Source organism: Myotis brandtii, unplaced genomic scaffold, assembly GCF_000412655.1.
Source record: "Myotis brandtii unplaced genomic scaffold, ASM41265v1 scaffold250, whole genome shotgun sequence".
In the NCBI taxonomy this organism is placed as follows: Eukaryota; Metazoa; Chordata; class Mammalia; order Chiroptera; family Vespertilionidae; genus Myotis; species Myotis brandtii.
In genome coordinates, this window is record NW_005359478.1 from 5,596,443 (window position 1) to 5,624,296 (window position 27,854).

Sequence of the window (27,854 nt, forward strand, 5' to 3'; positions counted from 1 at the left end):
ATTTCAGAGAGGAAGGGGAAGGGAGAGAGAGAGAGATAGAAACATCAATGATGAGAGAGACTCATTGATTGGCTGCTTCCTGCACACCCCCCACTGAGGATCGAGCCTGCATGCAACTAGGCATGTGCTCTTGACTGGAATCAAACCTGGGACTCTTCAGTCTGCAGGCCAGTGCTCTGTCCACTGAGCCAAACCGGCTAGGGCCTCACTGTCTCTTTCTTCGCCTCCATTAACTGCTGCCATTGAATACCTCAGGTTTTACTGAAAGCTTAGGGATAGTGGAGGGGGCCATAAAGTTTTTTGGACATTCATCATTTTCTCACTGGCTGTCTCCTTAGATCATAACCCACCACCATTTTATTTATTTATTTTTAAATATATTTTTATTGATTTCAGAGAGGAAGGGAGAGGGAGAGAGAGATAGAAACATCAGTGATGAGAGAGAATCATTGATTGGCTGCCTCCTACATGCCCCCCACTGGGGATCGAGCCCACACCCAGGCATATGCCCTTGACCGGAAGCAAACCCATGATCCTTCAGTCCTCAGGCCGATGCTCTGTCCACTGAGCCAAGCCAGCCAAGGCCCACCACCATTTTAAAAGTCTCCCTTTCCTTCCTTTCCTTTCCTTTCCCTTCCCTTTCCTTTCCCTTCCCTTCATTTCCCTTTCTCTTATAATTCTTCCTTTCTCATCCCGCCCCCCCGCAAAAACTTTCTCCCTTTAAAATTACTATTACTTTATTCTACCAAACAGTTTAATTTTGTCACAATCCTTATACTAGTACCTCTATAACAGAGGTTAAAAAACAAATTCATAGATCTTTAGGTAGTTCACACAATGTATGGCACAGCTTCACTTAAGACAGTATGATGGTGAACTAAAAGTCCTCCTAATGATATTCTATTTCCATTTCAAAACAAAACAAACCAAAAAATACTGCAAACCAAACACTTCTAATGGTCTTTTATAATTAAAAGGTCTAAATAAATGTATAGAGAAGAGAATATAAATTAGCAAATGTGGAAGCAAGAAGACCACTTAGGAGATTATGATGTTTTTAAAAGGTAAAGATAGCCTGAATTAGGGTGGGGCTAGTTAGATGTGTAGAGAAATAGTTGGATTTTAGGTATTATATGGAGGTAGGATGATAGGATTTGCTGATGGGTTGGGTTTCAGTGTGGAAAGGAAAGGTTCCAAGATTTCTGGCCTGAGCCAATGTAAAAATAAAATTGCCTTTTATTGATCTGGGGAAGACTAGAGGAGAGACACCAATGGAGGAAGAGAATCAAGGAATCAGTTTTAGATATATCATTGAGATAGATGAGCTTGAGTTATCCAGATAGGAGATAAAACTCCTTTAGCCATTCACTCATGGGTGATGGGAACCATGAGATGTGTATAGAGAGCAGAGAGGACAGACTTTGGAGAATGACCACATTCAAGAGAAATCCGTCCAAGTTTGTTAACCACATAGTCTATAATAATATAGAAATTACCCATTATTTAAAGTCAGAGTCTATACTAATACAATAATAGCAGCAGGTTTTTTTTGTTATGGCATACTTCAAAAAAATAGATATGTAGAAATTAGCTTTCATATTTTACTTAGGTGAGATAAAAAATTGTTTATCTGATTTCAACAGTATTATCTTTATGTACATAATTAAGGTTACAAAAAACATGCTTTAACTTCTACATGCAATGTCAGTATTACAACAGGAATTTTTGAAATGGTCTTGTCTTTAATGGCGGGGTTAATAAACCACTGTTGCCCGTGTGGTTTATTCTTTCAGCATCTACTACATTCAAGGCACCAGTATGCACATGGCTAAAAGCCTTCTTGATTGTTTATGTGGGTGGTAAAATTATCTAACTGCTCAGCTTTATATTTCAGTCTTTCATTTGTCAAGCATATACAGTACTATTTCCACCAGACGTCAGGAATTATGAACAGTTTATACTCTAGCATACACTGTCACCTGTGGGCTGAGGCCAAGCGTGGAAAGATTGAATGTATAAGTGCTTTGGAAAAACAGGTTGCTGGTGGGAGAACCATGCTCTTGATTTTTAAGTTTGTGCCTTTATAATGTAAATGAATAGTTATTTACTACATTTCCTCACTTGTAAGACACACAGTTGATTTAATAACAACTTTTTAGAATTGTGAATATTGAATTAAAGGTATGCAAAGCTTTTCTTACTAGCTGCCAATATAGCAAGTATTTATCCATATAATTGATACCTCAATATTCTTTAATATCACAAAGTTTTATTCTAAGTTCTCCTCTCATTCAAAGACTGAAGAATCCCTTGAATTATGTCTGGCCCTAAGCAATTTATCCAAAACATCCCAAGGACACACTTGTGCTTGTGATTTTTTTCCAGTTTTTTTGTTGTTGTTTTTCACTTTTTTAGAACATAGTGATTGTATAAACTGTAAACTCTAGACATCTTCAGGTGAAGGAAATACAGTACTACATATAAAGTTAATTTTTGGACCCTGGCCTATTTTCCTTCTGATCTGTTCATGCAACATTGGCTATATTTCACAGATTTTGTGCTGAACCTTAGAGCAATTTAAAATACCTTCCAATGATAATCAGAAATAAACATTTATGTGTTTTAGAAAAATGACAACTATCAAGATTTTGGTTAAACCAGATTAAGGAATTAAAGTCCATAGATCATAATTTAGAAATGTTTTTCATAATGTGTTATTAATTTAGTACAGGCAGTTGCAAAAGATATGGCCTAAACCAGTGGTCGGCAAACTGCGGCTCGCGAGCCCCATGTGGCTCTTTGGCCCCTTGAGTGTGGCTCTTCCACAAAATACCACGTGCTGGCGCGCACGTACAGTGTGATTGAAACTTCGTGGCCCAAAAATACCACGTGCAGGTGCACACGTACAGTGCGATTGAAACTTCGTGGCCCATGCGCAGAAGTCGGTATTTTGTGGAAGAGCCACACTCAAGGGGCCAAAGAGCCGCATGTGGCTCGCGAGCCGCAGTTTGCCGACCACTGGCCTAAGCAGTCTAGTCTGACTACTGAGATGAAAAAAGAATTGTCCTTTGTTTTATGGGAGTTCACAGTGAAAGTGCTCTGACTTGGAATTAATACTATTCGTTCCTCGAGAGACTTTAAAGAAGTTTTGAGTTCTAGAGTTCTTAGAATGGGAACTCTTTGGGGACTTAGTTCTGTCTTTTGGTTACCTATAGGTTTCCCTGTCTCTTGACTTAGGAATACTTTTATGACAGGAGTGAGCTTCTAATAATACTGCCATCTTCTCTTCCCTCTCCCCCTGCCATTCCTGTAGGTGCACCAACATTCGACCAGGAGAGACTGGAATGGATGTAACAAGCCGCTGCACCCTTGGAGACCCCAACAAACTGCCAGAAGGGGTTCCCCAACCTGCCCGCATGCCCTATATCTCAGACAAGCACCCTCGACAAACCTTGGAAGTGATTAACCTCCTGAGAAAGCACCGGGAGCTCTGCGATGTGGTGTTAGTTGTGGGCGCTAAGAAGATATATGCCCACCGAGTCATTTTGTCAGCCTGTAGTCCCTACTTCCGCGCTATGTTTACAGGAGAATTGGCAGAGAGCCGGCAGACAGAAGTAGTGATCCGAGACATAGATGAGAGGGCTATGGAACTGCTGATTGACTTTGCATATACCTCCCAGATAACTGTGGAAGAGGGCAATGTTCAGACCCTACTGCCAGCTGCTTGTCTCCTCCAGCTGGCAGAAATACAGGAAGCCTGCTGCGAATTCTTAAAGAGACAATTAGATCCCTCTAACTGCCTTGGTATTCGGGCTTTTGCTGACACACATTCATGTCGTGAGTTGCTAAGGATAGCAGACAAGTTCACTCAACATAACTTTCAAGAGGTGAGTTGTACTTAGTGGTTTGAATGTATTCATAATGTCTTTGTCAGGAGAGTGTATAGGCTCACACTCTGCTAACTGACACATAGCAGCTTGGCTATTTACTGTCAATTCTAAATCATAATATTAAATAAGTTATAAATTCTAAACTTGGTTTTTATTTTAGAGTCCAAGTTTGTGTTTATCAGTAATAGTTAAAGTTTAGGACTTGATTGTGCTTAGTCATGTCATATTCATAAAAGGCTAATTTAAAAGTTAGAATACAGTTTATTAATTCATAAGGAGATGTGTGTCTGCTAGGATACCTGGTATTAGTCATTTACCTGAAGCATGTCCTTCCCGATTATATGGATTATTCAGCAGAATAAATTATAGGTCAGAGGTTATTTGGTGAGTAATCAGAAAAAAATTGAGGTTAGATATTATCAAAAGAATTTTTCATTAAGCCTGTTATTTTTCATTCATTCATTCAATATTTGTAAAGCTACTATGTTTCAGCCACTGGGCTTAGGCACAAAGGCTGCAGTAGTAAACGGACCCCTGGAGTCTGTTTTGTGTGTTTATAATCCAGCAGGGAAGATAGCCAGTGAATGTACAATTACACAACTAATTACAGCAGTCGGTGCTACAAAGAAGAAACCCTGGATGATTTAACAGTGTGTTACAGAGATTTAACTTTGGTTCTAGAACAGCTCATGCAAAATCCTGAGACATGAAGAAGTATAACTAGTTTGAAGAATGGAAAGAAATCTAGTGAGACCCAGAGAGTAAAAGAGAGGGTGTTACATAATGATTTTACAGAAAGAACAGAGCCAAATTGCACTGGAGTTAATAGACCATGTTAAGAAATTGAAATTTAACCATTAAAGTGTTTTGAGCAAAGGAAAGACATGGTTCATTTTGCACTTCAATATTACTCCTGTTCACCAGGATAACCTCCAGTGGCTCAAAGACTTAAAAATACAAATGAAACCATGAAAATATTAGATGACATGGATCAATTCCTTTCTAATTTTGAAGCAAAGAAGGCTTAATTGACTAACCCAGAAGGCATAGAAAAAAATATTGATAGATTTGACTGTATAAAATGAAAAAATGTCTTCATGGTAAAACAAAATAAGTCAAAGACAAACTGGGGGCAAATATGTGCAAATCATATCACAGGCAATAATCTTAATATATCAAAAGCTCCTATTGGTCACTAACCAAGACCAATAAAATGAGCAATAAAATAATAAATTCAGATTGCCCTTAAACATATGAAAATCTGCTCAAGCTTGTTCATAATAACTGAAACATGAATTAAAACTATACAAAGTACTATTTTTTTATCTACCAGATTACAAATATTCAGAAGTTGGATTGCAAACTCTATTGATAAGGCCATGGGGGAAATAGCGACATTGCTAGTGTGAGTATAAATTGATACAACTCCTTTGAAAAGAAATTTGGCAGTACCTATCAAAATTACACACTTATTGCACACACTCAGCAATCCTATTTCTAGAAATTTGTACTACAAATGTACTGGAGAGGGGAAATGTTTGAGGAAGTAAGATCATGGGTTCCAATTTAGGTATATTCTGTTTGAGACACTTGTGACATATCTAAATAGAGATATTGAGTAGGCCTCTGTTTATATGAGTCTGTATCTTAGAAAAGAGATTAGGCCCTAGCTGGTTTGGTTCAGTGGGTAGAGCATCGGCCTGCGGACCGAAAGGTCCCAGGTTCAGTTTCAGTCAAGGGCACATGCCCAGGTTGTGAGCTTGATTCCCCAGTGGGGGGCGTGCAGGAGGCAGCCAATCAATGATTCTCTCTCATCATTGATGTTTCTATCTCTTCCTTCCTCTCTGAAATCAATAAAAATAAAAAAATAAAAAGATTAGGATGCGATTGAAATTTAGGAGTCATCAACATAGGAATTAAGTCATAGTAATTAAACTATGGCTTATTTCTTTTTAGGCCAGATATAATCGAGAAGCCATAAAAGAAAAAATTTATAAATTTGATTACATAAAACTTTTAAACTTTTAAATAACAAAAGCACTGTAAACAAGATAAAAAAATCAATGCAACTGAAGTCACCTAATTCGGGGAAAGAAGAAAAAAGTCCTAAAATTTTTCCCATATTAAAGGATGGGTTAGCTGAAGAGCAGCTGGCAGAGGAAACTGAGAATAAATAGAAGAGGAAAGCTAGGAGTGTGGGATTGTTTCATGAAGGAGATAATATATATATATTTACAAAAACTGACTCAAGAAGAAACAGAAAACCAGATAAAACCTATATCAATGAAAAAAGTTCCCATAATAGTGTGGGACTTAAAATGCAGATCTCCTGTAAACTTTTATTTGAGAAAGAGATATTTAAGGTATTATATATATATTATTGATTTCAGAGAGAGGAAGGAAGAAGGAGAGAGGATAGTCATCAATGATGAGAAGGAGCCATTGATTGGGTGCCTCCTGCACACCCCCTACTGGCGATCAAGCTCTCAACCCTGGCATGTGCCCTGACCAGGAATCAAACCCTGACGACCTGGCTCATAGGTTGATGCTCAGCCAATGAGCCACACGGGCCAGGCAAGGCATTATTTTCTTAACCTGATTGTTTGGTTCCAGGATAGATGTCAGTGCTAGATTTGCCCTAATGGTAGACAGTATCTTTTTCTTATTGGTGAAAAAGGAGAAGTGACATTTTAACCATACTTTGTTTATCAAAAGTATTATTCTTACTCTTTGTCCTTAGTGCCAAACAAATATTTTCTCACACAGATTTTCATGTCTTCTTGCCATCTGATGTTTCCAGTAAGTGATATCATTTTTAATATCATTATTTAATATCATGGTGGTTCACTTATAAACTTTAAACTTGGTGATCATTGACACATAACATTTGGTTTATAATACTAGGTTGGGAAAAATGTTTACGCTCTGACAAGATCCACAAAGAATGTTAAGGCACTCCACAAAGATATATGATACCTTACTTGTACTTAAGTAAAGAAATCGGAGTGAAAAGAAAAGAGGAAAGTAGGATACAGCCGTGGCTTAAGTTTTGCACACTGTGAAGGCCAGCACATTTAATTTGAAGTGAAGCCCCAAATTTGGCTCTGGCCTTTCTAGCCTCCAACATAAGGTTGCCAGATAAAATACAGGGTGTCCAGTTAAATTTAAATTTCAGGTAAACAAATAACTTTTAGTGTAAGTATGTCCTCTATTTTTATTTGCTATATCTAACAGTCCTGCCACAGAGAGTACAATGCAGTCATTCTAAGCTACCTGGCTAATCAACCTAGCTAAAATGTAACCGTTACCTATTTAATTTCCTGAACCGCAGAAGGTCTCCCACTCAGATGATTTGAAACTTTTTGCCATACAAATGAAATGTTCATTAGTATTTTCTGCTATAAGTATAGCTGACTTTATGGTCTGAAACTTTTATTTTGAGATGCGCATTTTTTTCTAATGTACTTGGGAAAAACATTCTTAATCCAATATTCAATAGCAATGGCTTATCTCATATTCTGGGAAATATTCTGACTTTTTGATGAGCATGAAAATAACCTTGTCCCAAGAGAATAAATATATCACCTGCATCAGAGGTCACGCAGTAGGAATTGACCTCTTCACTAGATCCTTCCTGCACACATGGGCATCACACATAGCACGTGTACTGTTGAGAGAACAAACCACATGGAGTGTAGCGGTTACCATTCCCTCCTGTATTGTACCCTGGCCCTTGTACTCTGCATAGTCATGGCAAGATCTATAAGCTTTTGGGATTTATGGATGGCATGCATGACAAGGTGATATCCTTGTCATTTCCTCTCCATTCTGACAGTTAGTTCCCTAGCCCTGGGTAAAGATAAGTTATTGGTATGTGTGGCAATATATGTAATGTATGCACACACATATCAGTGAGATAGATATACTGGTATAGATAAATATAAGAGTGCGTTAGTCTTCAGAGGTTTTCCTGGGTCTGATTCTCCTCATTATATCCATTCTTGCTTATAAAATTGCTGACACCCTTATTTTTTATACTGGCCCCTTGGTGTTTCTACCCCAGACACTGCTCTGTCAGTACTAATCTTCCTCTGGAAGCTATTCTTGAATTTTTTTATGCCTCTTATATTTCTGGAGTTATAATTTGGTATAGTTTAGTTTACTTTGAATGTAAACTTTTATTTTGATACTTCTTTTTAGGAAAATGATGTCATTTGTCTTAAATTATTTGAATCATAAATTATTATTTTCCCCAAGTTTTGTGTCCCCTGTACTCTCCTTTGTTTCCTTTTTTAAATTAATAAACATTTTTTTAGAGTAGTTTTAGGTTCCAGCAAAATTGAGCAGAAAGTAGAGTTCTACACACACACACACACACACACACACATTCCCACACAACCTCCCCCACTATCAACATCAGAGGGGTATACAATTGATGAACCTACATTGACATGTTATTATCACCCCAAGTCCATAGTTTACATTAGGGTTCACTCTTGGTGTTGTACATTTTGTGCGTTTTGACCAATGTGTAATGTTGTATCCACCATTGTAGTATTGTACATGATAGCTTCATTGTCCTAAACATAGCTCTGCCCATCTGTTTCTTTTAAACTTTTCTGCTCCACTGTTTTGAACTTCAGCTCTATTGTGGAATAGAACTTTGCTTCATAACCCTTAAGAAAAATATTGAGACAATAAATTAAGTATGATCACAGGTTTTTTTCTTTTATTCTTACCTCACTTTGAACAGGTGATGGAAAGTGAAGAGTTCATGTTGCTTCCAGCCAATCAGCTCATTGATATAATATCTAGTGATGAGCTAAACGTTCGCAGTGAAGAACAGGTGTTCAATGCAGTGATGGCCTGGGTCAAATACAGTATCCAAGAAAGACGTCCTCAGTTACCCCAGGTATAATGGAAATGCTTCTCTCTAAGTAACTGCTTTCATAATATGTATTTGACTTGCAAAAAAAGGAGCAGGCATCACTCCTGTCCCTTATATTAGACTGTAAGAAAGACCATCTGTTTCCAAATAATTAAGGGGATATGTGTTTATCATAAACTTTTTGCTCCTTGCTTCCTCTCTATTTTGCATCAACTCTAGGTTTGGGCTATAAAGCTGGTCAGAATCTAAATCAGTGGTTCTCAACCTTCCTAATGCTCCGACCCTTTAATACAGTTCCTCATGTTGTGGTGACCCCCAACCATAAAATTATTTTCGTTGCTACTTCATAACTGTAATTTTGCTACTGTTATGAATCGTAATGTAAATATCTGATATGCAGGATGTATTTTCAGGGGTCGCGACCCACAGGTCCTAAATGGTACAAAATGAACAGAAGAGAGCAAGGAAGGCGACTGTCCTGCTTCCTTTCCCTATGGCTTGGAAATCCCATGCCATTTTGAAGAATAAAGAGACAATATGAGGCATAAGTGGTCACTAAATGAAATGTTTGATGTTCTTGTTATTATGACTGTAGGCTTTAGCAGTTTAATAGGATATTCTTCTAGATTTTTAATTAGAATCCAGTTAAATAAGCTAATTGTAGAAGAGCTTATAAATATATTACTGAAAGTTTCGAGTAACATCTAAAGCAGTGGTTCTCAACCCTCCTAATGCCGCGACCCTTTAATACAGTTGCTCATGTTGTGGTGACCCCCAATTTCATTGTTACAAATTGAACATAATTAAAGCATAGTGATTAATCACAAAAACAATATGTAGTTATACATGTGTTTTCCGATGGTCTTAGGCGACCCCTGTGTGAAAGGGCCGTTTGACCCCCAAAGGGGTCGCGACCCACAGGTTGAGAACCACTGATCTAAAGTGATATTAGTGTGCTTTGTTTTCTGATTATTTTAATTACTGAGTTGGTGGTTAGAATAAATTGAATTTAGTTTTAGTATTTATGCCTTCCCTTCCTCTTCATTATATGTTAATTAGATCAATTGGTAAGTTGATTCAATTAGATCCCCAAACAATTGAAATACAATAGGGGAGCACCGATTCTCTTAAAAACCTGGCAGATGGGCACTCGAGCCTGTAAGCATGTTCATTTTCTCATAGGTGCTCCAGCATGTCCGTCTGCCTTTGCTCAGTCCCAAGTTCCTGGTGGGCACCGTGGGCTCTGATCCCCTCATCAAGAGTGATGAAGAATGCAGGTATGAATGGCTCTGTTGGGAAAATCAACAACCAAGAGTTCCTGTTTTCTCCTAATTTCCATATTTCTATTGCTGCCTAACTAGTGTGTTTCCTAGTGCTGAAAGCAGAGTATTTAACAGATTTTTATTCTTGGCTCGGATCAAGAGGAGGAGATGAAGAGAGGACTGAACTTCCAGTATTTCGTCCCATTAGTTTTTTAATGTATTGTGTTTTTTTGGTGTAGAAGTGCCAATAAAGATGTAGATTTCTAAGATTTTAATGCAAGCTTGAATTAGAAGAGGTAAGTCTCTGCTAATATATTTCTTCTTGAGATAAATAATGCTATTGGTTTTGTCAAAAAGTGTGTCCGGAGCACATTTTCATTCCATCATATATGTCCAATTAGGGAATAGGACTGGCCTTGTTTTCTGAGACTGTGGACAAAGTTAAAAGTTCTACCACACTTATGAAGTAGCTTTATAAATGCTTTTACAAAGCAAACAAAACACCTCCTTTATTGGGCTATCTCTATAATGTATATGAAATGTAATAAATTTTCCCAGTTTGACAGATTTTATGATTTAGGTTCAAATCTGAAGCCATGTGGTGTTTTTAATCATTTTCTCATTTTAATCATTTTCATAAAAGAGCAAGTTAGTACTCAGAACTCCTTAACTTACACTAAAGAAACATGTTCTAAAATCAAGAAGCCCCTGGCTGGTCCAGTGGTAGTGGGTTATCAGAACTTAACTAAAATCAGGAATCCCTGTAACAGGGGAAGGACATGTAGATGAATTTGCATTTCTTCTGTAATCTAAAGTCTGTCCCTTTAACAGATGTTAGAGGGGCTTTAGATTTTTATCTTTTAAATTTAAAAAACAGACAAATGGCAGTTTTCCCCCCAGATATTTACAGTACCTGCAGGAAAACCATAGGAATTATGGATGCTGAAATCTGAAGAAACAATACAAAGGTGCCCCTTGTGCATAAAACAGAAGTCAGATTGTACTGATTCTGATGCAGAAAGTAAAGGTGAAGTCATTTGTCAAAGAAGCCCTTCCTGATATCTTGACCTCAGCATTTACCAGCTCTGTGACCTTAGGCAAGTCACTTTAACCTCTTTCTGCTACGGTTTCTTCATCTATAAAGTTAGGATAGTAATAGTACCAATTTTATAGACTGTGGTGGGGATTAGTGAGCTGGTGTGCCGTACAGCAGCACACGGCTGTAAATGCTGTTGTTATTATTAATTGTGGGTTGGCTTGCTGAGTATCAGCTCTATGGTACTCTTTCTAGGAAGCCCTGAAAACCTAATTAAAAACCAGCTATTAGGAGATCACTGTCTCTGTTTTTAAGGCCGAGGAAGCTAGAAAAGGCTCTTCATCATCAGGGGAGATTTTTTTGGTTTTTGTTAGTTTTATTTTTAAGATAAATAAACTCGGAGGAGCTTAGCAAAGCCATATGTAGGAAGTGCATTATTGGATCATACCTGAGGACTAGTCCAGCAGGAAAAAATTACTCTGTAACATAAAATAACTAGAGAAATTAAAATACAGTATAATTTAGGAAACATTTTAGAGTTGAGAGAGGACAGAGTAACAGATGGATATGCACTAGTCAGGCACTACGTCACGCAAAGGACTCAAGTGAAATAAGTACATACAGAAGTAGTGTGCATTAGGATATTTTTTAGGTACAATTACTAGGTTCTTCTCATAAAATAACTTAATAGACAGAAAAAAACATTTCTTCATCCTCAGTAGAGTTGTTGAGAGTAAACCATTCAGGCAGTACCAGATAGCAAATCAATATTAAATGATGGCACCATGCTTCTTTTTAGCAACAATCTAATTTTTGACCTAGTTTTATTACCTTAATTAATTTAGCAAACATTTTGTGCTACGGCTGATGTGCTACTTTGCCAGTATCCTGCAGAATCTAATAAAATTTTGAGAAAGCAATAACTAGGCTGGTAATATAGTTGTAAAAGACCAGTCCAACACTGGTATTTTCCATAAGTTATTATTGGCCCCAAGCATGTTGAGGTACATTTGCACTGAGATATGAAGTCAAAATGGAAATACTAATCAGTCCACGACTCCGAGTGTGACTGGCATCATTGCTCTCACGTTTGTGACCCTTGTTAATGTGGGCTGGCGTTCAGGATTTGGTTTGATTTATGCTTGATCTCTTTGCCAACTTACCTATTCCTAAACTATGTTGGGATTTGACTAACAATGCTATTTAGACACTTGAAATAAAGGCAGAATTTTCTCCACAGAGACTTGGTAGATGAGGCTAAAAACTATCTTCTATTGCCCCAAGAACGACCACTAATGCAAGGACCAAGGACAAGACCACGGAAGCCTATCCGCTGTGGAGAAGTACTTTTTGCAGGTTTGGATCTTAATTATGGTGACTAAACTGAACATTTTAGAGAAACTGTCAAGTGAGTAGTCCTTTGGGTAGTTGTGATATCCACTGTCATAAGAAACACATATGCTGTCATGTAACTTGAGTCTTACCTCCTGACCCAACACTGGCATTCTCTAAAACGGTGCTCTGTTTGTATAAACCTAAAACTGCATTGCACAGGCAAAACCTTAGCGCAGTGGTTCTCAACCTTGGCTGCACATTAGAATCACCTGGGAATCTTTTTAAAATCCTGATTTCTGGGCTTCATCCTCCGGAAATTCTGTTTCTTTGTTATGGGGTGAGACCACAACATTAGTAACAAAGAAACAGAATATCCGTCTGTTACTCTGTCCTCTCTCAACTCTAAAAGTGTTTCCTAAATTATACTATATTTTAATTTCTCTAGTTATTTTATGTTACAGAGTAATTTTTTCCTGCTGGACTAGTCCTCAGGTATGACCCGTAAGTCACTTCCTATATATGGCTTTGCTAAGCTCCTCTGAGTTTATTTATCTTAAAAATAAAACAAAATTTCCAGAGGATGAGGCCCAGAAATCAGGATTTTAAAGATTCCCAGGTGATTCTAATGTGCAGCCAAGGTTGAGAACCACTGCCTTAGAGAGTCTCAAGAATAGTCTAATTTGGTAACTAATAATGTGTTTTTATTTATTAAGGCTAGTTTCGTGGTAAGGCTGTGTTAGATTTTAAAAATAGTGGATTAATTCCTCTTTGTTGTGTTGCTTTCATTACTGAAAATAAATGGAACTTTGTATTTGAGCCCAAAAATAAATAAATAAATTAATAGAATTCTGAGGGGGTTTTTAAGTTTAAGAATATATAAAAGAGCAAATTGGGAAAACTACCTAAAATCTATTTATAAATAAAGCCACATTGCAGTGGATGTTTTGTTCAAATGAGTCATGTGCATTAATTTATATACCAATGTGCAAGTTGTCTCATAATTACATGAAACTGTCAAAAAAACATTATCTTACATCAAACAGTTATTTGTACGCCTCCCTAGCTTTACTGGCTAGATGCAGCCCAAAACAACCTTATGCTGTATCATTTTGCTCCTATTGTCTGCCCCTGAATCTGTTGATCCTGAGGAAGACTAAGGAGAAATTATCACCCACCCATCATGATTAATGGAAAATCAGGTTTCATTTAAATCAGTATATTTAACTAATACTAAATGACACTAAGTTTTGTGTATCCTAATTTGAATTCTGTTCTAGGATGTATGCCAGGAGTTTCAATATCAGAGAAAACATCTTAAATTCCAGAATAAAATCTGGCTCCTACTGTGAGGGTTGTGAGCATTTGAGGCAAATCAAATAGCCTGCTCATTAAACCTCAGACACAATTTTATAATGGAAGTCATAAAAAACAGCTTTTTATTAGATTACATGGTTCCAAATCAAATTAATATTACTTCATCAACTGTTCTTCGATACTAAAGAAAAACACAGGCCTTTAGAAAACCAGTGTACAAAGGAAAATATTGCTGGAAAGGGATACATAGTATTAGTTTAATACCCTGACTTATATGAAACCATAATAAAATAAAATGTGTGCACATTGAGATTTGAAATGTATAAATGAATTTTCAAATCCAGCTAGAAGGTTAGAAACATTCCTATTTCAGTCTAGCTCTGGAAGTTATTGAAACCCCTTAGAAAACAGTAGTTTTCAAATGTTTTGAGGTAAAGGTATCCTTAGACTTCACTTTTTAAGCTCTAGAATATAGCTCTTATTTGGATTGAAATAGAGATGGTTTGAAAGAATAACAAATGTATTCCAAATAACCATGCTTTCAGGGAGCACTCAGATGCTTTATGGAACTCAGTTTGAACTTGTTATGAGCTTATGAAAAATGTAACTTCTTTAAGACATTTTTTGATCTAAAATGTTATGTTAGGTGCTGGCTAGTGTGGCTCAGTTAGTTGAGCGTCATTCCTTGGACTGAAAGGTCACCGGTTTGGTTCCCAGCGGGGCACATACCCAGGTTGTGGGTTTGGTCCCTGTAGGGGTGTGTGCCAGAGGCAACTGATTGATGTTTCTTCCTCTCTCTCTCTCTTCCTCTCTAAAATCAATTTTAAAAAATATTATGTTGAATAATACAGAATTCAGTACAGATTACAGATTAAAAAGCAAAATATTTTGTAAATAAATCATAAGAATTTTTGCATTATTTTTAGTTACAAGAGGACCTAGTAAGAAATCATGAGAAGAGCCAAAATCCCTCTCCCCTGACAGTAAAACCAAAAAGAACAGGCTTCTGAATTATGGTTCTTTTTTTGGCTCTTAATTACATTTATGTAGTGTGTTGTGCTTTAGAAAGCAGTTTCATGTATTTTGTTTCACTTTAAAGTTTTTATTTCTTATTTTACAACTAGGTAGTTTACAGGATTTTTCAAGGATCACAGAGCTCAGTAAAGGCAACAGTCAAGCTTTCTAGCTAAATTCAGTCTTCTGTTTTGTCACAGTACCTCCCAATCCCATTTGAATTGGTATCCTTGCCTGTCTCTGTAAAATGGACCATATACTAACTTATTTAGAAATGAAAGATTTTAGCAATCCTAGTGGACGAAGTAAAAGTCAACATGTTAAGTCCAAGCACTGGTCATAGTTTACAGGTTGGCAGTAAGTGGTACAGCCTGTGCTTTGGGACAGGCATTCTGACCATTTGCGTTACTTCCCCAGTTGGTGGTTGGTGCAGTGGAGATGCCATTTCCAGTGTAGAACGATATGACCCCCAGACCAATGAGTGGCGAATGGTAGCTTCAATGAGCAAAAGGCGATGTGGCGTTGGGGTCAGTGTTCTTGATGACCTGTTATATGCAGTAGGAGGCCATGATGGATCCTCTTACCTCAATAGTGTTGAAAGGTAAGTAAGGTCAATGTGAAATTTTCTTCTGAACAATTCATATAGTTTCATTTGGGATGTTCATTAGGAAACAGATAGGACTTGCTGCTTTAGTACTGCATCTGTGGCACCGGTTGGCAGCCTAGACCACTTAGCATACAAGTCCCTCCACCTGTTTTTCCAAGTCTGTCTTCCCTGGCACACCAGTGTTCCCTAAACGTGCTGCTGCAGACCCACTAAATTATTTGCTGGTCCTTAAACATGCGATCCTCTTTCCTACCTCTTCCTCAATGGGTATGCATGCTCTTCTTTCTTCGGAAAGAGTGCCTACTGAATAGTATTATTTATGCAACAAAAACATGCTTGCATATAAAGAATATATATGTGGATATATACCTTTTTTTAAAAAAAGAGATATACCCACTCATAGAATAAGACATTTAAAAATATTTTTTTTTATTGATTTTTTTACAGAGAGGAAGGGAGAAGAGGGATAAAGAGGTAGAAATATCGATGAGAAACATCGATCAGCTGCCTCCTGCACGCCCCCTACTGGGGATCAAGCCTACAACCAAGGTACATGCCCTTGATCGGAATTGAACCTGGGACCTTTCAGTCCTCGGCCTGATGCTCTATCTACTGAGCCAAACCGGTCAGGGCTATACCTATTTTAAAGTATTTTACTGACAAGTCTTGTAGGATATACACCATAATGGTAAGAGACCAGAAACCAAATGTAATTCAAAGGGAACTTTAGCTCTCTATATATAACATCCTGAAAAAAAATTATATTCATATGTAACTTCTTTAAGTAAAAATGAATTTTTTTAAGTGAAAATGAATTTAAAAAAAAAATAAAAACGTAGCCCTGGCTGGTGTAGCACAGTTGGTTGAAGCATTGTCCAGTACATCAGAAGGTGGCAGGTTCAATTTCGCGTTAGCACAGATACTGGAGTTGAGGGTTCGATCCCTGGTAGGGGTGGGTACAGAAGACAGCCAGTCGATGTTTCTCACATCCATGTTTCTCTCTTTCCCTTCCTCTCTCTCAAAATTAATATAAAAAAACAACATAAATTAGACTTTTATATGCTTTAGTTATTAGTCATATTTAGGGGAAAGAACATATATATTATTTGTTGGTGAATATGTAAGCATAGCCATACTTTCTTTGTGTAAGACAAACTCTGCTCTTGATGTTCTCGGCAGGTATGACCCCAAAACAAACCAGTGGAGCAGTGACGTGGCTCCTACAAGCACCTGCAGGACAAGTGTTGGCGTGGCAGTGCTTGGAGGATTTCTTTATGCTGTCGGTGGCCAGGACGGTGTGTCTTGCCTCAACATTGTTGAGAGGTGATTTTTTTTTTCAAGTTTTAAAAGGCATATGGAGGGTGGGAAGAGATTAACCAAGAACTTTTCATACTAGAGGCTCGGTGCATGAGGGTCCCTTGGCCTGGCCTGCGGGGATCGGGCCGAAACCGGCTCTCCGACATTCCCCGAGGGGTCCCGGGTTATAAGAGGGCGCAGGCCAGGCTGAGGGACCCCACCGGTGCACGGATTGGGCCGGGGAGGGACCGCGGGAGGGCTCCAGGGCATGTCCGACCCATCTCACCCAGTCCCAATTGGCTGGATCCCAGCAGCAAGCTATCCTACCAGTCAGAGTGGTCAGTGCAGGTCATAGTGACTAGTCGAACAGTTGAGAGATCGGACACTTAGCATATTAGGCTTTTATTACATAGGATATGCGTAATTCATGGACACAGTCAATAGTGCAGTGAAGGCCTGGAGGGGGTGGAGTGGAGGGGGTCAATGTGGGGGAAGAAAGGGGATATCTGTAATACTTTCATCAATACAGATACATTTTAAAAAATAAAAGGTATATAGAGGGCTCTTTAAAAGAAGCAATTTAGATCACTAGGGGATCCACTATTTGGTACTTTTCCCATGGGCTTTAAGGAAAACATTTTCAGTTGATCTTAAAGTCTAGGAAGATGACAGGTATTAACTTGGTTTTTTAAACTATGTGCTCCACTGATGAGCCTAACATTAAAGTGTTGGGATCATTTTAAAATTGCCTTCTATATAGGATATCAAGCATACCACTTCTGAAATCTGCTGTCTTTTTCCACAGTACTTGGAGTATACCAAATGTAAGACTGCCTTCTTTCAGAAAAATAATTAAAGCAATCATTCTTTGTCTAGCACATCTTATAAGGACTCCAAATATTTTGTATGTGGAGTCTCGTTAATTCTTGTGTTTCTAAGGGAAATCTGGGCAGATGCCAAGGTTTACTTTACACTTTACAAATCCGTTAATTTTGGTGAAATAGATTCTGTTTTTAATACCCTGCCCCATCAGTTTTTTCTCGCTCTGTCTTAGAGATTAGATTTGGAGTCTCATGTGCTATGACTACTGGTAAGAACATAGCCATATTTCATCCTTACTTCTTAAAAAGAAATGCTCATGACTCCAGAATTTTTTGAAATGGCATTTGAGTTGGGTTACCATGCTTAAGTTGAAGAGTTTAACTCTGTCTTAGAATTGTAGGTAACTCTTAAAAGCTATGCTATCTGTCAATAAACTTATTTCCTCACTTTTAAAAATTCTATGCAAGAGGATTCTGGGAAGATAACCGTAGTAATAGCATAATTTTTTAATCTCCAAATTCCCACATAAAAATAAACACAGCAACCGATAGCAAAGCTAAAAAACTATGGAAAAGTATGGAGCTTGGTTGCATGATAATGTGAATGTTTTCAACACTTAAAAATGGTTACAGTGGTAAATTTTATGTATATTTTACCACAATTAAAAAAACAAAACCCTGTGGACATTTAAAATAAACTAGGGGGAAGGGTATCCCCATGATTTCCAAAACACAAATAAGCAAAACAAACTACCAGTAGGCACAAGACCTGCATGATAACATTGTCTGTGCAGGAGAAAACAGAAAAGCAGTTGTTGAAGTCTGATAGCGCTAAGAACAGCCAATAGCCAATGCGTGTTTACTAGAAAGCGTGAGGGGGAAATGTATGAACAGGTGGAGCTAAGAAGGGTTTTGCTTTTTCCCATTATAGAACAAATGCAAGGGACCTACAGCTAGATCTGAAGGACTTAGAAGGGGGTTTCTCAGCATCAAGCACGACTGACATTTTGGGCCAGATACTTCTTTGTTGTGGGGGGCTGTTTTGTGCCCCCCACAAAACAGGATGGTTAATAGAACCGTTGGCCTCTACCTCGATGTCCAGTGTCTAGTCCTTCCTTTTGGCAGAATCTGATAGTGTGGCAAAGGACAGTGTCTTTTTTAGAGCAACAGCCGTGGCATCAGAAGTCAGAGTACAAAATAGCTCATAACTGACACAGGCACTGGGTCTAAGAGCTTTTCCCCGTAAAACTAGTGAAGTGTGTTAGATTCGCACTGTGCATTTGACCATCGCATGTCCATGCCTCCAGCATCTTTCAGTCATTTCACACCTTATGAAAAAGGTATCACTTACTGGAAACATGCATGTAGACTGTGGTTTCTCTCACTGCAGGTATGATCCAAAGGAGAACAAATGGACCCGAGTGGCTTCCATGAGCACCCGAAGGCTAGGCGTGGCTGTGGCTGTGCTAGGAGGCTTCTTATATGCCGTGGGTGGCTCTGACGGGACATCCCCCCTCAACACAGGTTGGTCCCTTCCAGAGTCGGTCTGCTTCTCCCAAAGCAACACGTTTTCCTTTGGAGAGTCTCCCTACAAAAAGTATAAATGTCGGGTGCCTGGCTGGTGTGGCTCAGTGGTTGAGTGTCAACCCATGAACCAGGAGTCAGGGCACATGCCAGGGTTGTGGGCTCAGCCCCCAGGAGGGGCGTGTGCAAGGAGGCAGCCAATCGATGTTTCTCTCTCATTGATGTTTCTATCTCTCTATCCCTCTCCTTTCTCTCTCTTAAAAAAAAATCAAAACATATTTTTTAAAAAGTATAAAAGTCAGGCATATCCTGTAATTTATTGGACAAATTATTTTCCCTCTAGGAGAGGGTAACTCTTAGCTCCTCCTCAGCTCCCTGGGCAACCAGAGTCGTGTATATTCTCAAAATATGTCTTTGTCCCTCCGCTGTACAAGCTGCTGGGAATTTATGATGAATAAAAGAACTATTTTCTTAATATGACTAGTTCCCTCCCCCCAACCATATCTCCTTAGAAGACAAAAACCCCCTCTATATCAGTGGTTCTCAACCTTCCTAATGCTGCGACCCTTTAATACAATTCATGTTGTGGTGACCCCCAATTTCATTGTTACAAATTGAACATAATTAAAGCATAGTGATTAATCACAAAAACAATATGTAATTATATATGTGTTTTCCGATGGTCTTAGGAGGCGACCCCGAAAGGGTCGTTCAACCCCCAAAGGGGTCGCGACCCACAGGTTGAGAACCGCTGCTCTATATCAAAGTCTAGGAGTAAAAATTTATAGCTATAAACTGGTTTGTTAGTCCTTTCTATTTCTAAATATGTGGCACTCAGATATATTCATTGTCAAATATCTTCTTTTCAATGGCTTAGAATGCAGTGGGAATAGAGGCAAGAGAGTACAAGGTAGAGTTGTCTGATTAAGACAATAAATTATTAGTACAAAATGGTGCTTACAGATCATGTATTCTAATGCCCTCATTTAAAGATAAGAGAGTGAGGCCAAGAGTCACCCAGCCAATGAGTCCTACAGTCAGAACTAGAACTAGGTACCTTGACTCCAACGCCCGCCCTTTCCACCACACCATACCTGGAAGACACCAGCCCCTGATGAGAGTGTAGCGCTGATGTCCAATGGCATACAAGTCCTTCACAGAAGCAAAATCAGATTACTTATTGAAAATGTATGTGTGTGATCACAGTTTCAGTGGCTGTGCAGGAAACTAGAGGGGAGAGGAAACGCTGGCTTTTCTGTTCCCTGCAGTGGAGCGCTACAGTCCTCAGGAGAACAGATGGCACACCATCGCCCCCATGGGGACCCGCAGGAAACACCTGGGCTGTGCAGTGTATCAGGACATGATCTATGCTGTGGGAGGCAGAGACGACACCACAGAGCTCAGCAGTGCGGAGAGATACAACCCCAGAACTAACCAGTGGTCTCCGGTGGTGGCTATGACATCCCGCCGTAGCGGAGTAAGTGCCCAGCTACTAAAAACTTTGAAAATCCAGAACCAGGAGAGGGCTGTGCAGGACTCTTGACGTGCAACACATAACAAAGGACAGTGCGAAGGTGCAGGTCAGGCAAAACAATCCCTGCACTTCTATACCAGGGAAAATTTTATTTTAATTGCTGTTGTCTCAAGTAGTTATAAATATCATTAGAGATTTATTTTTTATGATTTAGTATAAGTTGCATCTGAAAGGCATCTCCCTGTCTTATCTACCACCATCTAACTTCACCCATATTCATCTTATATCTATTAGGGCTAAATATTTCTACCTAATATTTCTAAGGAATTCGCATGCCAGTATAAATGTTCTGGCAGAAATACGTCTGGCCCCACCACCAGTCTCCACAAATGTTTTGTGTCTGTCGCATTTACAGTATAGGCCAGATTGGGCTGGCCTGTGTCATATTCTAGACCAGTGGTTCTCAACCTTCTGGCCCTTTAAATACAGTTCCTCATGTTGTGACCCAACCATAAAATTATTTTCGTTGCTACTTCATAACTGTAATGTTGCTACTGTTATGAATCGTAATGTAAATATCTAATATGCAGGATGGTCTTAGGCGACCCCTGTGAAAGGGTCGTTCGACCGCCAAAGGGGTCGAGACTCACGGGTTGAGAACCGCTGTTCTAGACCATGGATGACCAGTGACTACAGAGACTTCCAGGGTGGGTCTAGACTTCATCCATCCAGGACATCGGCTGGATGAAGAGTGAGATGTAACTCATAAACCAGATCCTGTCAGGAGTCCATCCATGTAGCACAACAGGTGGGAGAATCCAGCAGTGGCTGAAGGCTCCATGACCTGAGGATAAAAGTCAGTTCTGGTTTGCACGAATCGGGGACCACCACTGCATGGCCCAGCAGGTCAAAGCATTCACGTAGCTGTGGCTCTTTATTACTGGTACTTAACAGCGTCTAGTTACAGTCCTGCTGTTTTCACTGCTACATTCTGTTGATTTTATTTTCACTTGTCTAGCAAATGTTTACTGTGTGCTGGGAAAGCAAAATTGAGTATGATATGATTCCTCCCCTCAATGGGCTTCCAGGTTAGTGAAAGAAAATGTTTGCAGCTAATGATAAAAGACCAATGTATAGTAGTGGCCTGTGCATTAGAGGAGAGCATGGGCAAATAGGCTTACTGCTTTGGGGGGCAGTGAAAAGACTCATCAGAGAAAGGCACATGTAGGCTAGTTCATGAAAGAACAGATGTTCTAGAAGAGAGAAGGAAAACAGCAGCCGGGGAATATGCAAAAGCACAGAGATGTGAAGTGTACGGCATTTTCTGGGACTAGAATCAATCTAGTAGCACTGCAGCATTGGTTTAAAGTTAACTTTACAGGCAAATACCAAAAAAAATAGAGCAATTTGGAGGTTCTGGTTCACTCCCATGGAATGCTTTTTCTAAAATTTAATATGTTTTGAACTCTGTAAATATCCTAATTGAATATAATTTTCTAGTTCCCGTAATTTAATAGATTTTTGTTTTTTCCTCTAACACAGACAAAAATCTATTAAATAATAAGTAAACCAAACAAACAAAACAAATCAAGCAAACCAGAAGGTAAGGCCATAAAGAATTATCTTTTATTAAAGAGATTTATCTAGAAACCATTCTGCATTTTCCCAGGGATCAGATTCTTTAGCAGACACTGTGTTTCGGTCTACAGGTTGGCTTGGCGGTGGTGAATGGACAACTCATGGCTGTAGGAGGTTTTGATGGCACAACATACTTGAAGACCATTGAAGTTTTTGATCCTGATGCCAATACATGGAGGTAACTTTTTCAGTTATGTTGTGAATCACCTCACTGCTGCCTTGAAAATAATGGGCTTGAGATAGCCCATGACTGTCAAAATCAGGGTGGTCGGCGCACTGAATTACCTCTTGCAGTATTTTGAAGAGGGCTGAAGTTACCATATTTGGTGGTTTATTTTCACTTAATTGCTTTAAAGTGGTTGGCATCTTACAAAACTCTTCTCCTTGGTAACTGTCCAGATTTATACTTGAGAAGACAGAAACGGGGTCGGGGGGAGGTCTCTCTAGGCCAGTGATGGCGAACCTATGACACGCGAACTCGTTTATTTTATTTTTCTTTGTTAAATGGCATTTAAATATATAAAATAAATATCAAAAATGTAAGTCTTTGTTTTACTATGGTTGCAAATATCAAAAAATTTCTATATGTGACACGGCACCAGAGTTAGGGTTTTTCAAAATGCTGACACGCCGAGCTCAAAAGGTTCGCCATCACTGCTCTAGGCCCATCGTTTAGCAGAGGAAAAGGAGGCACAGAGAAAGTAAATGACCGAGTTCCAATTAGAACCTTAATCTTTGTGTCTCAGTGCAGTTTTTCGGTATCTAGTAAAAACTGCAATTATTTTTTAAAAAATATTTCATTTAAAACCAGTATTTTTTCCTTGAGCTTTTAAAATCTATTTAAAATTTACTAGACTTTAAAATAGAATAATATATTTTAAGTCACTTTTAGGAGGAGGCTATATCTTATTTAAGGGTTTAATTTTACTTTGCTTTTAAATCTTTAATTGTCTAACAAATCCTTCCTAAGTACTTAAGTGGTTTTTATAAATTCACATAAATCAGGTGGCTCATGCATTTATTTTAAATACTCAAAACGCTTACAAATTTAGCAAAATTCTCTTAAACCTCTAAACTTAAAATCATGGGTTTAAATCTTTAATCACATATTTTACATTTGATTCACAAATTAATCTGATATACTTTAAGTTCTTATGTTTAAGAAACACTGGCATATTAAAGTATCAAATATATAGTTAATCCTCACATTTAACATAAAAATATCAATACTGATAGTTTGACGTACTTCATACCAACCTTTCAAGGAAAGTTTTACCTTCCACACAATTTGAGGCCTGTTTTTCAATAAATTTGAGCTGCTTTGCCTAAACAAATTCTAGGGTAGGCATCTCAGTGGTTGAGGTTGCACATCAACCATAGGTATCAGTCGACATGAGATCTGAGGCAGCAGACATCCTGAAAGGTTTTCTCATGGCTGTGAAAGGTCAGCTGAGGTCTGTTTTATAGCCACTACTCCAAAAGGGGCAGTCTCATAGCCCATCCTGTTGTGTTCTAAGTGTACATTTTCTAATTTTGTGCCTGTAGCTACCCACCCAGATTTTTCATCTGTTTATAAGACTTTGTCTAGTCTTCATCTCTAGAAAAGCCCATTTTCACAGATATTTAGGTGACATTCTTTGGATTCTACATCTCTTTCCTGGCTTTGTAAGGCTAAGCCAGACTAATGACATTGTAGCCCTTTTTGCTTCAACTTTGTTCATTAAGTAAAGATGCACTGAGTATTGTAGACACCGGGAATTCAAAAGTGAACAAAATAGAACTCCCTGCCCTCCAGGAGCTGACATGATAGTGAGGGAGACATAGTGCCACTGCAGGGAGTGGACATGCTCTGACGTGGGGAGGAGGCTGGAGTGTCCATTGTAAAGGGTGGCTCAGGAAGTCCTCACTGCAAAGGTAACATCAAGTAAAGATGCACTGAGTATTGTAGACCCTGGGAATTCAAAAGTGAACAAAATAGAACTCCCTGCCCTCCAGGAGCTGACATGATAGTGAGGGAGACATAGTGCCACTGCAGGGAGTGGACATGCTCTGACGTGGGGAGGAGGCTGGAGTGTCCATTGTAAAGGGTGGCTCAGGAAGTCCTCACTGCAAAGGTAACATCTAGCAAAGCCTAGTACAGGTAAGGGAGATATAATGGCAGATTTTCATGAATAGGAGCCTCCCTCTTGGGGCATATTTCCTTCCACATACAGCTTTCTAACTTTAGTGGGAATTTGAGTAAGACATTTACTTCTGCCTCTTAATCACTATGATCTTAATGTAAGGACTTGTTTCTCAATAAGTAGAATTATCTGTTGAAAGATAACTATCTAAATATAGTGGTTATAGATCCCCAACTTAACACCAGTTTTCTCATGGCTGGCAGAGGAGTTAATATTCTTTCCCATAGAAATCCTTAATTTGAAGATGATCTTGTTTACATGTCACAAACTAGATGCTGACTTTATTTACTTACGTCCAGTTTTGTTCCATGAAGGGTTTGTGCATACAAACGGCCCTAGCTGGTTTGGCTCAGTGGATTCAGTGTCGGCCTGCAGACTGAAGGGTCCCGGGTTCTATTCTGGTCAGGGGGACATGCCTGGGTTGCGGGCTCCATCCCCAGTAGAGGGTGTGCAGGAGGCAGCTGATTGATGATGTTTCTCTCAATATTCCTCCCTCTCTAAAATCAGTAAAAACAAATAATTCATGAAGGTTAGGTAAAAGGAAACATGGGTGGGAAAATAATATAGCCAGGACAAAAATTAGACACAGAATTGTAGAATATATGGTTCTGTATAAGTGTAAGAAGTCAGTCTAGGTATAAAGTCATATAGTCACGATGCAAAAGTAGTAGATATAAAAGTCCCATCTACTTTTATTCTTAAAACAGTCCCCTATAAGTGATAGCTTTTCAGTCAGCATCTAAAATAATTCTGCCACTTGCCAGTGCTCAATTCCAGCTCCTAATCTTTGGAAGCGAAGTGTGAAAGCTAAAAATATTGTGATCTAAAACATAGAGACAATGGTGTTTTTTTCCAGTTAGAAATCAGATTTTCTTTCTTTGCAGGTTATATGGCGGGATGAATTACCGTCGGCTGGGGGGTGGAGTAGGAGTTATTAAAATGACGCATTGTGAGTCCCACATATGGTGAACGTCTAGAAGACAGCTGTGTGTATGCTCTGCTGTATTCTGGAGCACTTTGACTTTGTAGCTTTCTAAGCTCGGGAAAACATGAACAAATTCTATTCTTTGCCGGTGCCTCAACTATGGAAACACAAACACAAAGTACTTCACCTATAGGATGCCATCTTTGCACAATAATGTTCAGTTCTGTGCAGAATATTTATTTTTGGTTTTAATTTATCATGGTTTTGTTTTTTTAGCTTTCCTCCCAACCAAAATAAAAAATTCCAAGCACTGAAATTTTAAGATACTAAGTTTGAAAATGTTAATGAGGGGAGAAGGGCTATATATGATCTAGCTGTTATTTCTAGGCACTCCATCCACGATTCCACTCCTTACAAGGACTACCAGTGACAAAGATCAGAATGCAAAGTGTGTAAGTTAGCTATCATTCTTGCACTAAGCACAAGAAGACTTGAAAATCTTTTTTAAAAGTATTAAATCAATAAAACCAGGACTCTAAAAGTTTTCATCAGTGGAACTTTGCATCTTGTTTCCTTCCATATGAACTTGTTTTCTGCTACATTTAAAGTTTTTTCTCCCCAGTATTTTATAGTTTCTGCTAGATCTAGAGCCCTACTGTGTGCCTCTACAAAACAGTATGCAATTCTCATGTACTGTCTTGAGAATCACCCAATGGAATTATCTGCATGTTTTTACTCTAAAACATTACCGACTGACTGAAGCAACTTTCCTTTTGATTTGCATATTGCTACCAAGGACCAGCAGGGAGAAATGTGCTCTCCCCAGCAGTGAATTGTTGTGCAACTTACATTTGATGCTCAGGCTGCTGAAGCTGAGGCTTACCTGTAATCACAGCTGCCAAGGAATGAATTCTTCAGTTCACGTGATAGTACATGGGAAGGGGTGTAAAACCAGCTGAGGCATTTTATTAATATCTTGGTTCTTTTATACAGCTATATATTATCCTCCTCATTCTATAAAGTCACTGCTACTACTCTCACATTGCACTTTTTAGAGAAAAGTTTAAAAGTTTTAAGGAGAAAATGCTAAAAATTTCAGTGGTTGAAATTTTTTGTCATTGTGTTCATAGACCTTCTGCAGGAAAATCTTTTAAGAGTTTATCCACAACAAAAGGAATAACCTTCTCTTCTCCCCACAAAAAAATATTTGGCAACTTTTGTGTTTACATTTAAAAATCATTTGCACCTTTACAAGGAAAAGTATTTGGTAAACAATTGTTTACGTGTATCATTTATGCTTTTTTCTAGCATGTATAACTTTTTAAAATAAAGAGTACTTACCATAAAAAAAGTTTGGTTAATGTTTTTTAATCCTTGTGTCTTTACTATTTAGATGTTCTGTTTCTATATCATTTATATTTCCTTTATATAAAGTTAATAAATCTGAAGAAATAAAGGGATTGCTAGCTAGAATTATAAGTTATATTTTATAAAGACTTTATATAAAAAAGTTTAATATAATATTTAATATATTACCTAACCACTACACTTGTTTTCTAGTATAGGACTTAGAATCATAGAATTTGGAGCTAGAAGGACTCAACAATTCATCTATTCCAGACCCATTTTTGTTTCTTTGCTTTAAGAGTGAAAACCCAGAAATCCCTTCCATAGAGTAAGCAGGCAATGATAAAACCAACTTTAGAAATCAGTTGCCCAAACTCCCACTCCATTTCTTTCTGTGCCCCATTACCCCTGCAGGCCAACCTGAAACGGCCTGAAACTAAATACACTAACAAACCTTATTTAACTGGTTAATAACATTGAAAAAGTATAAAAAATATGAGATCCTTACAGTACTGCATCGTTAACAGCCAGTCTTCAAGGCAAAATCACCTATTTCCCAAGGCTCTAGTATTACCTATATTGGAAGAAAAGGAGAATAAGAACTAAATTCAAGAGGTGAGACTCTCTATACATAGAGAATTCGCCAATGAGAACGATTCATATGGCTGTGATTCAAGAACAGAGACCCAGGAACTACATTACTGGCCAGTGTTCATTGGAGCCGGGTTTATTACAACTTACTTGCATAGTGATTTCCTCAACTCTATAACTGGGCCGTTGGGGGTTTTAACTTGCAGATTTGTCCACACTGAGCCTCCAGCATTTCATTAATTACAGTTCTGGTTTGCTTACCCCTGGCCTGGTTCCCACGTAGTTTCTGCTCCAGTGAGCATGACTCCCTGTATTCACCTGTTTGTCTCTACAGTCTTGGGGGCACCAATTTGCCCTGTGTCCTCCCCTCTCTTAGGGACCTAAAAAGAGTAATTGACTTTTCCATCTGTTCTCCTTTTTACTTATTGCTTAGGACAGAGTGGCAACTTCCAACCTCCTTCCATATGAAACTAGAAACCAGAAGTAAAGAGTGTAGTTTTGAGTAATAAATAAGTTATGAATCATCTCAATAGATACAAAAAAGTAAATTTGACAAGATTCAACATCCATTCATAATAAAAACCCCTCAACAAATTAGAAATAGAAGAGAACGTCTTTAACCTGACAGGACACCTATGAAACACCTACAGCTAGCATCATATTTAATAGTGAAATATGCTTTCCCATTACCATCAGGAACAAGACATAC

The 27,854-nt window shown here is 38.4% G+C and overlaps 1 protein-coding gene across 5 annotated transcripts in view; it reads left to right on the forward strand.

The window, feature by feature from the left end:
• The window catches only part of KLHL20 (kelch-like family member 20), a 32,712-nt gene extending 6,421 nt beyond the window's left edge, over positions 1 to 26,291 (forward strand). For 3 of the 5 annotated variants that reach the window (XM_014540896.1, XM_014540898.1, XM_014540897.1), the window contains 11 exons: positions 3,314 to 3,887; positions 6,657 to 6,689; positions 8,644 to 8,802; positions 9,961 to 10,055; positions 12,317 to 12,432; positions 15,157 to 15,340; positions 16,526 to 16,669; positions 18,854 to 18,987; positions 20,256 to 20,464; positions 22,171 to 22,277; positions 25,167 to 26,291. In XM_014540896.1, coding sequence (XP_014396382.1) covers positions 3,314 to 3,887; positions 6,657 to 6,689; positions 8,644 to 8,802; positions 9,961 to 10,055; positions 12,317 to 12,432; positions 15,157 to 15,340; positions 16,526 to 16,669; positions 18,854 to 18,987; positions 20,256 to 20,464; positions 22,171 to 22,277; positions 25,167 to 25,251 — 1,840 coding nt within the window. In that variant the 3' untranslated portion in view covers positions 25,252 to 26,291. The remainder of the gene's footprint in view (positions 1 to 3,313; positions 3,888 to 6,656; positions 6,690 to 8,643; positions 8,803 to 9,960; positions 10,056 to 12,316; positions 12,433 to 15,156; positions 15,341 to 16,525; positions 16,670 to 18,853; positions 18,988 to 20,255; positions 20,465 to 22,170; positions 22,278 to 25,166) is intronic. The other 2 variants (XM_005867670.2, XM_014540899.1) reach the window with 1 other exon arrangement.
• The last annotated feature ends 1,563 nt before the right edge of the window (positions 26,292 to 27,854 follow it).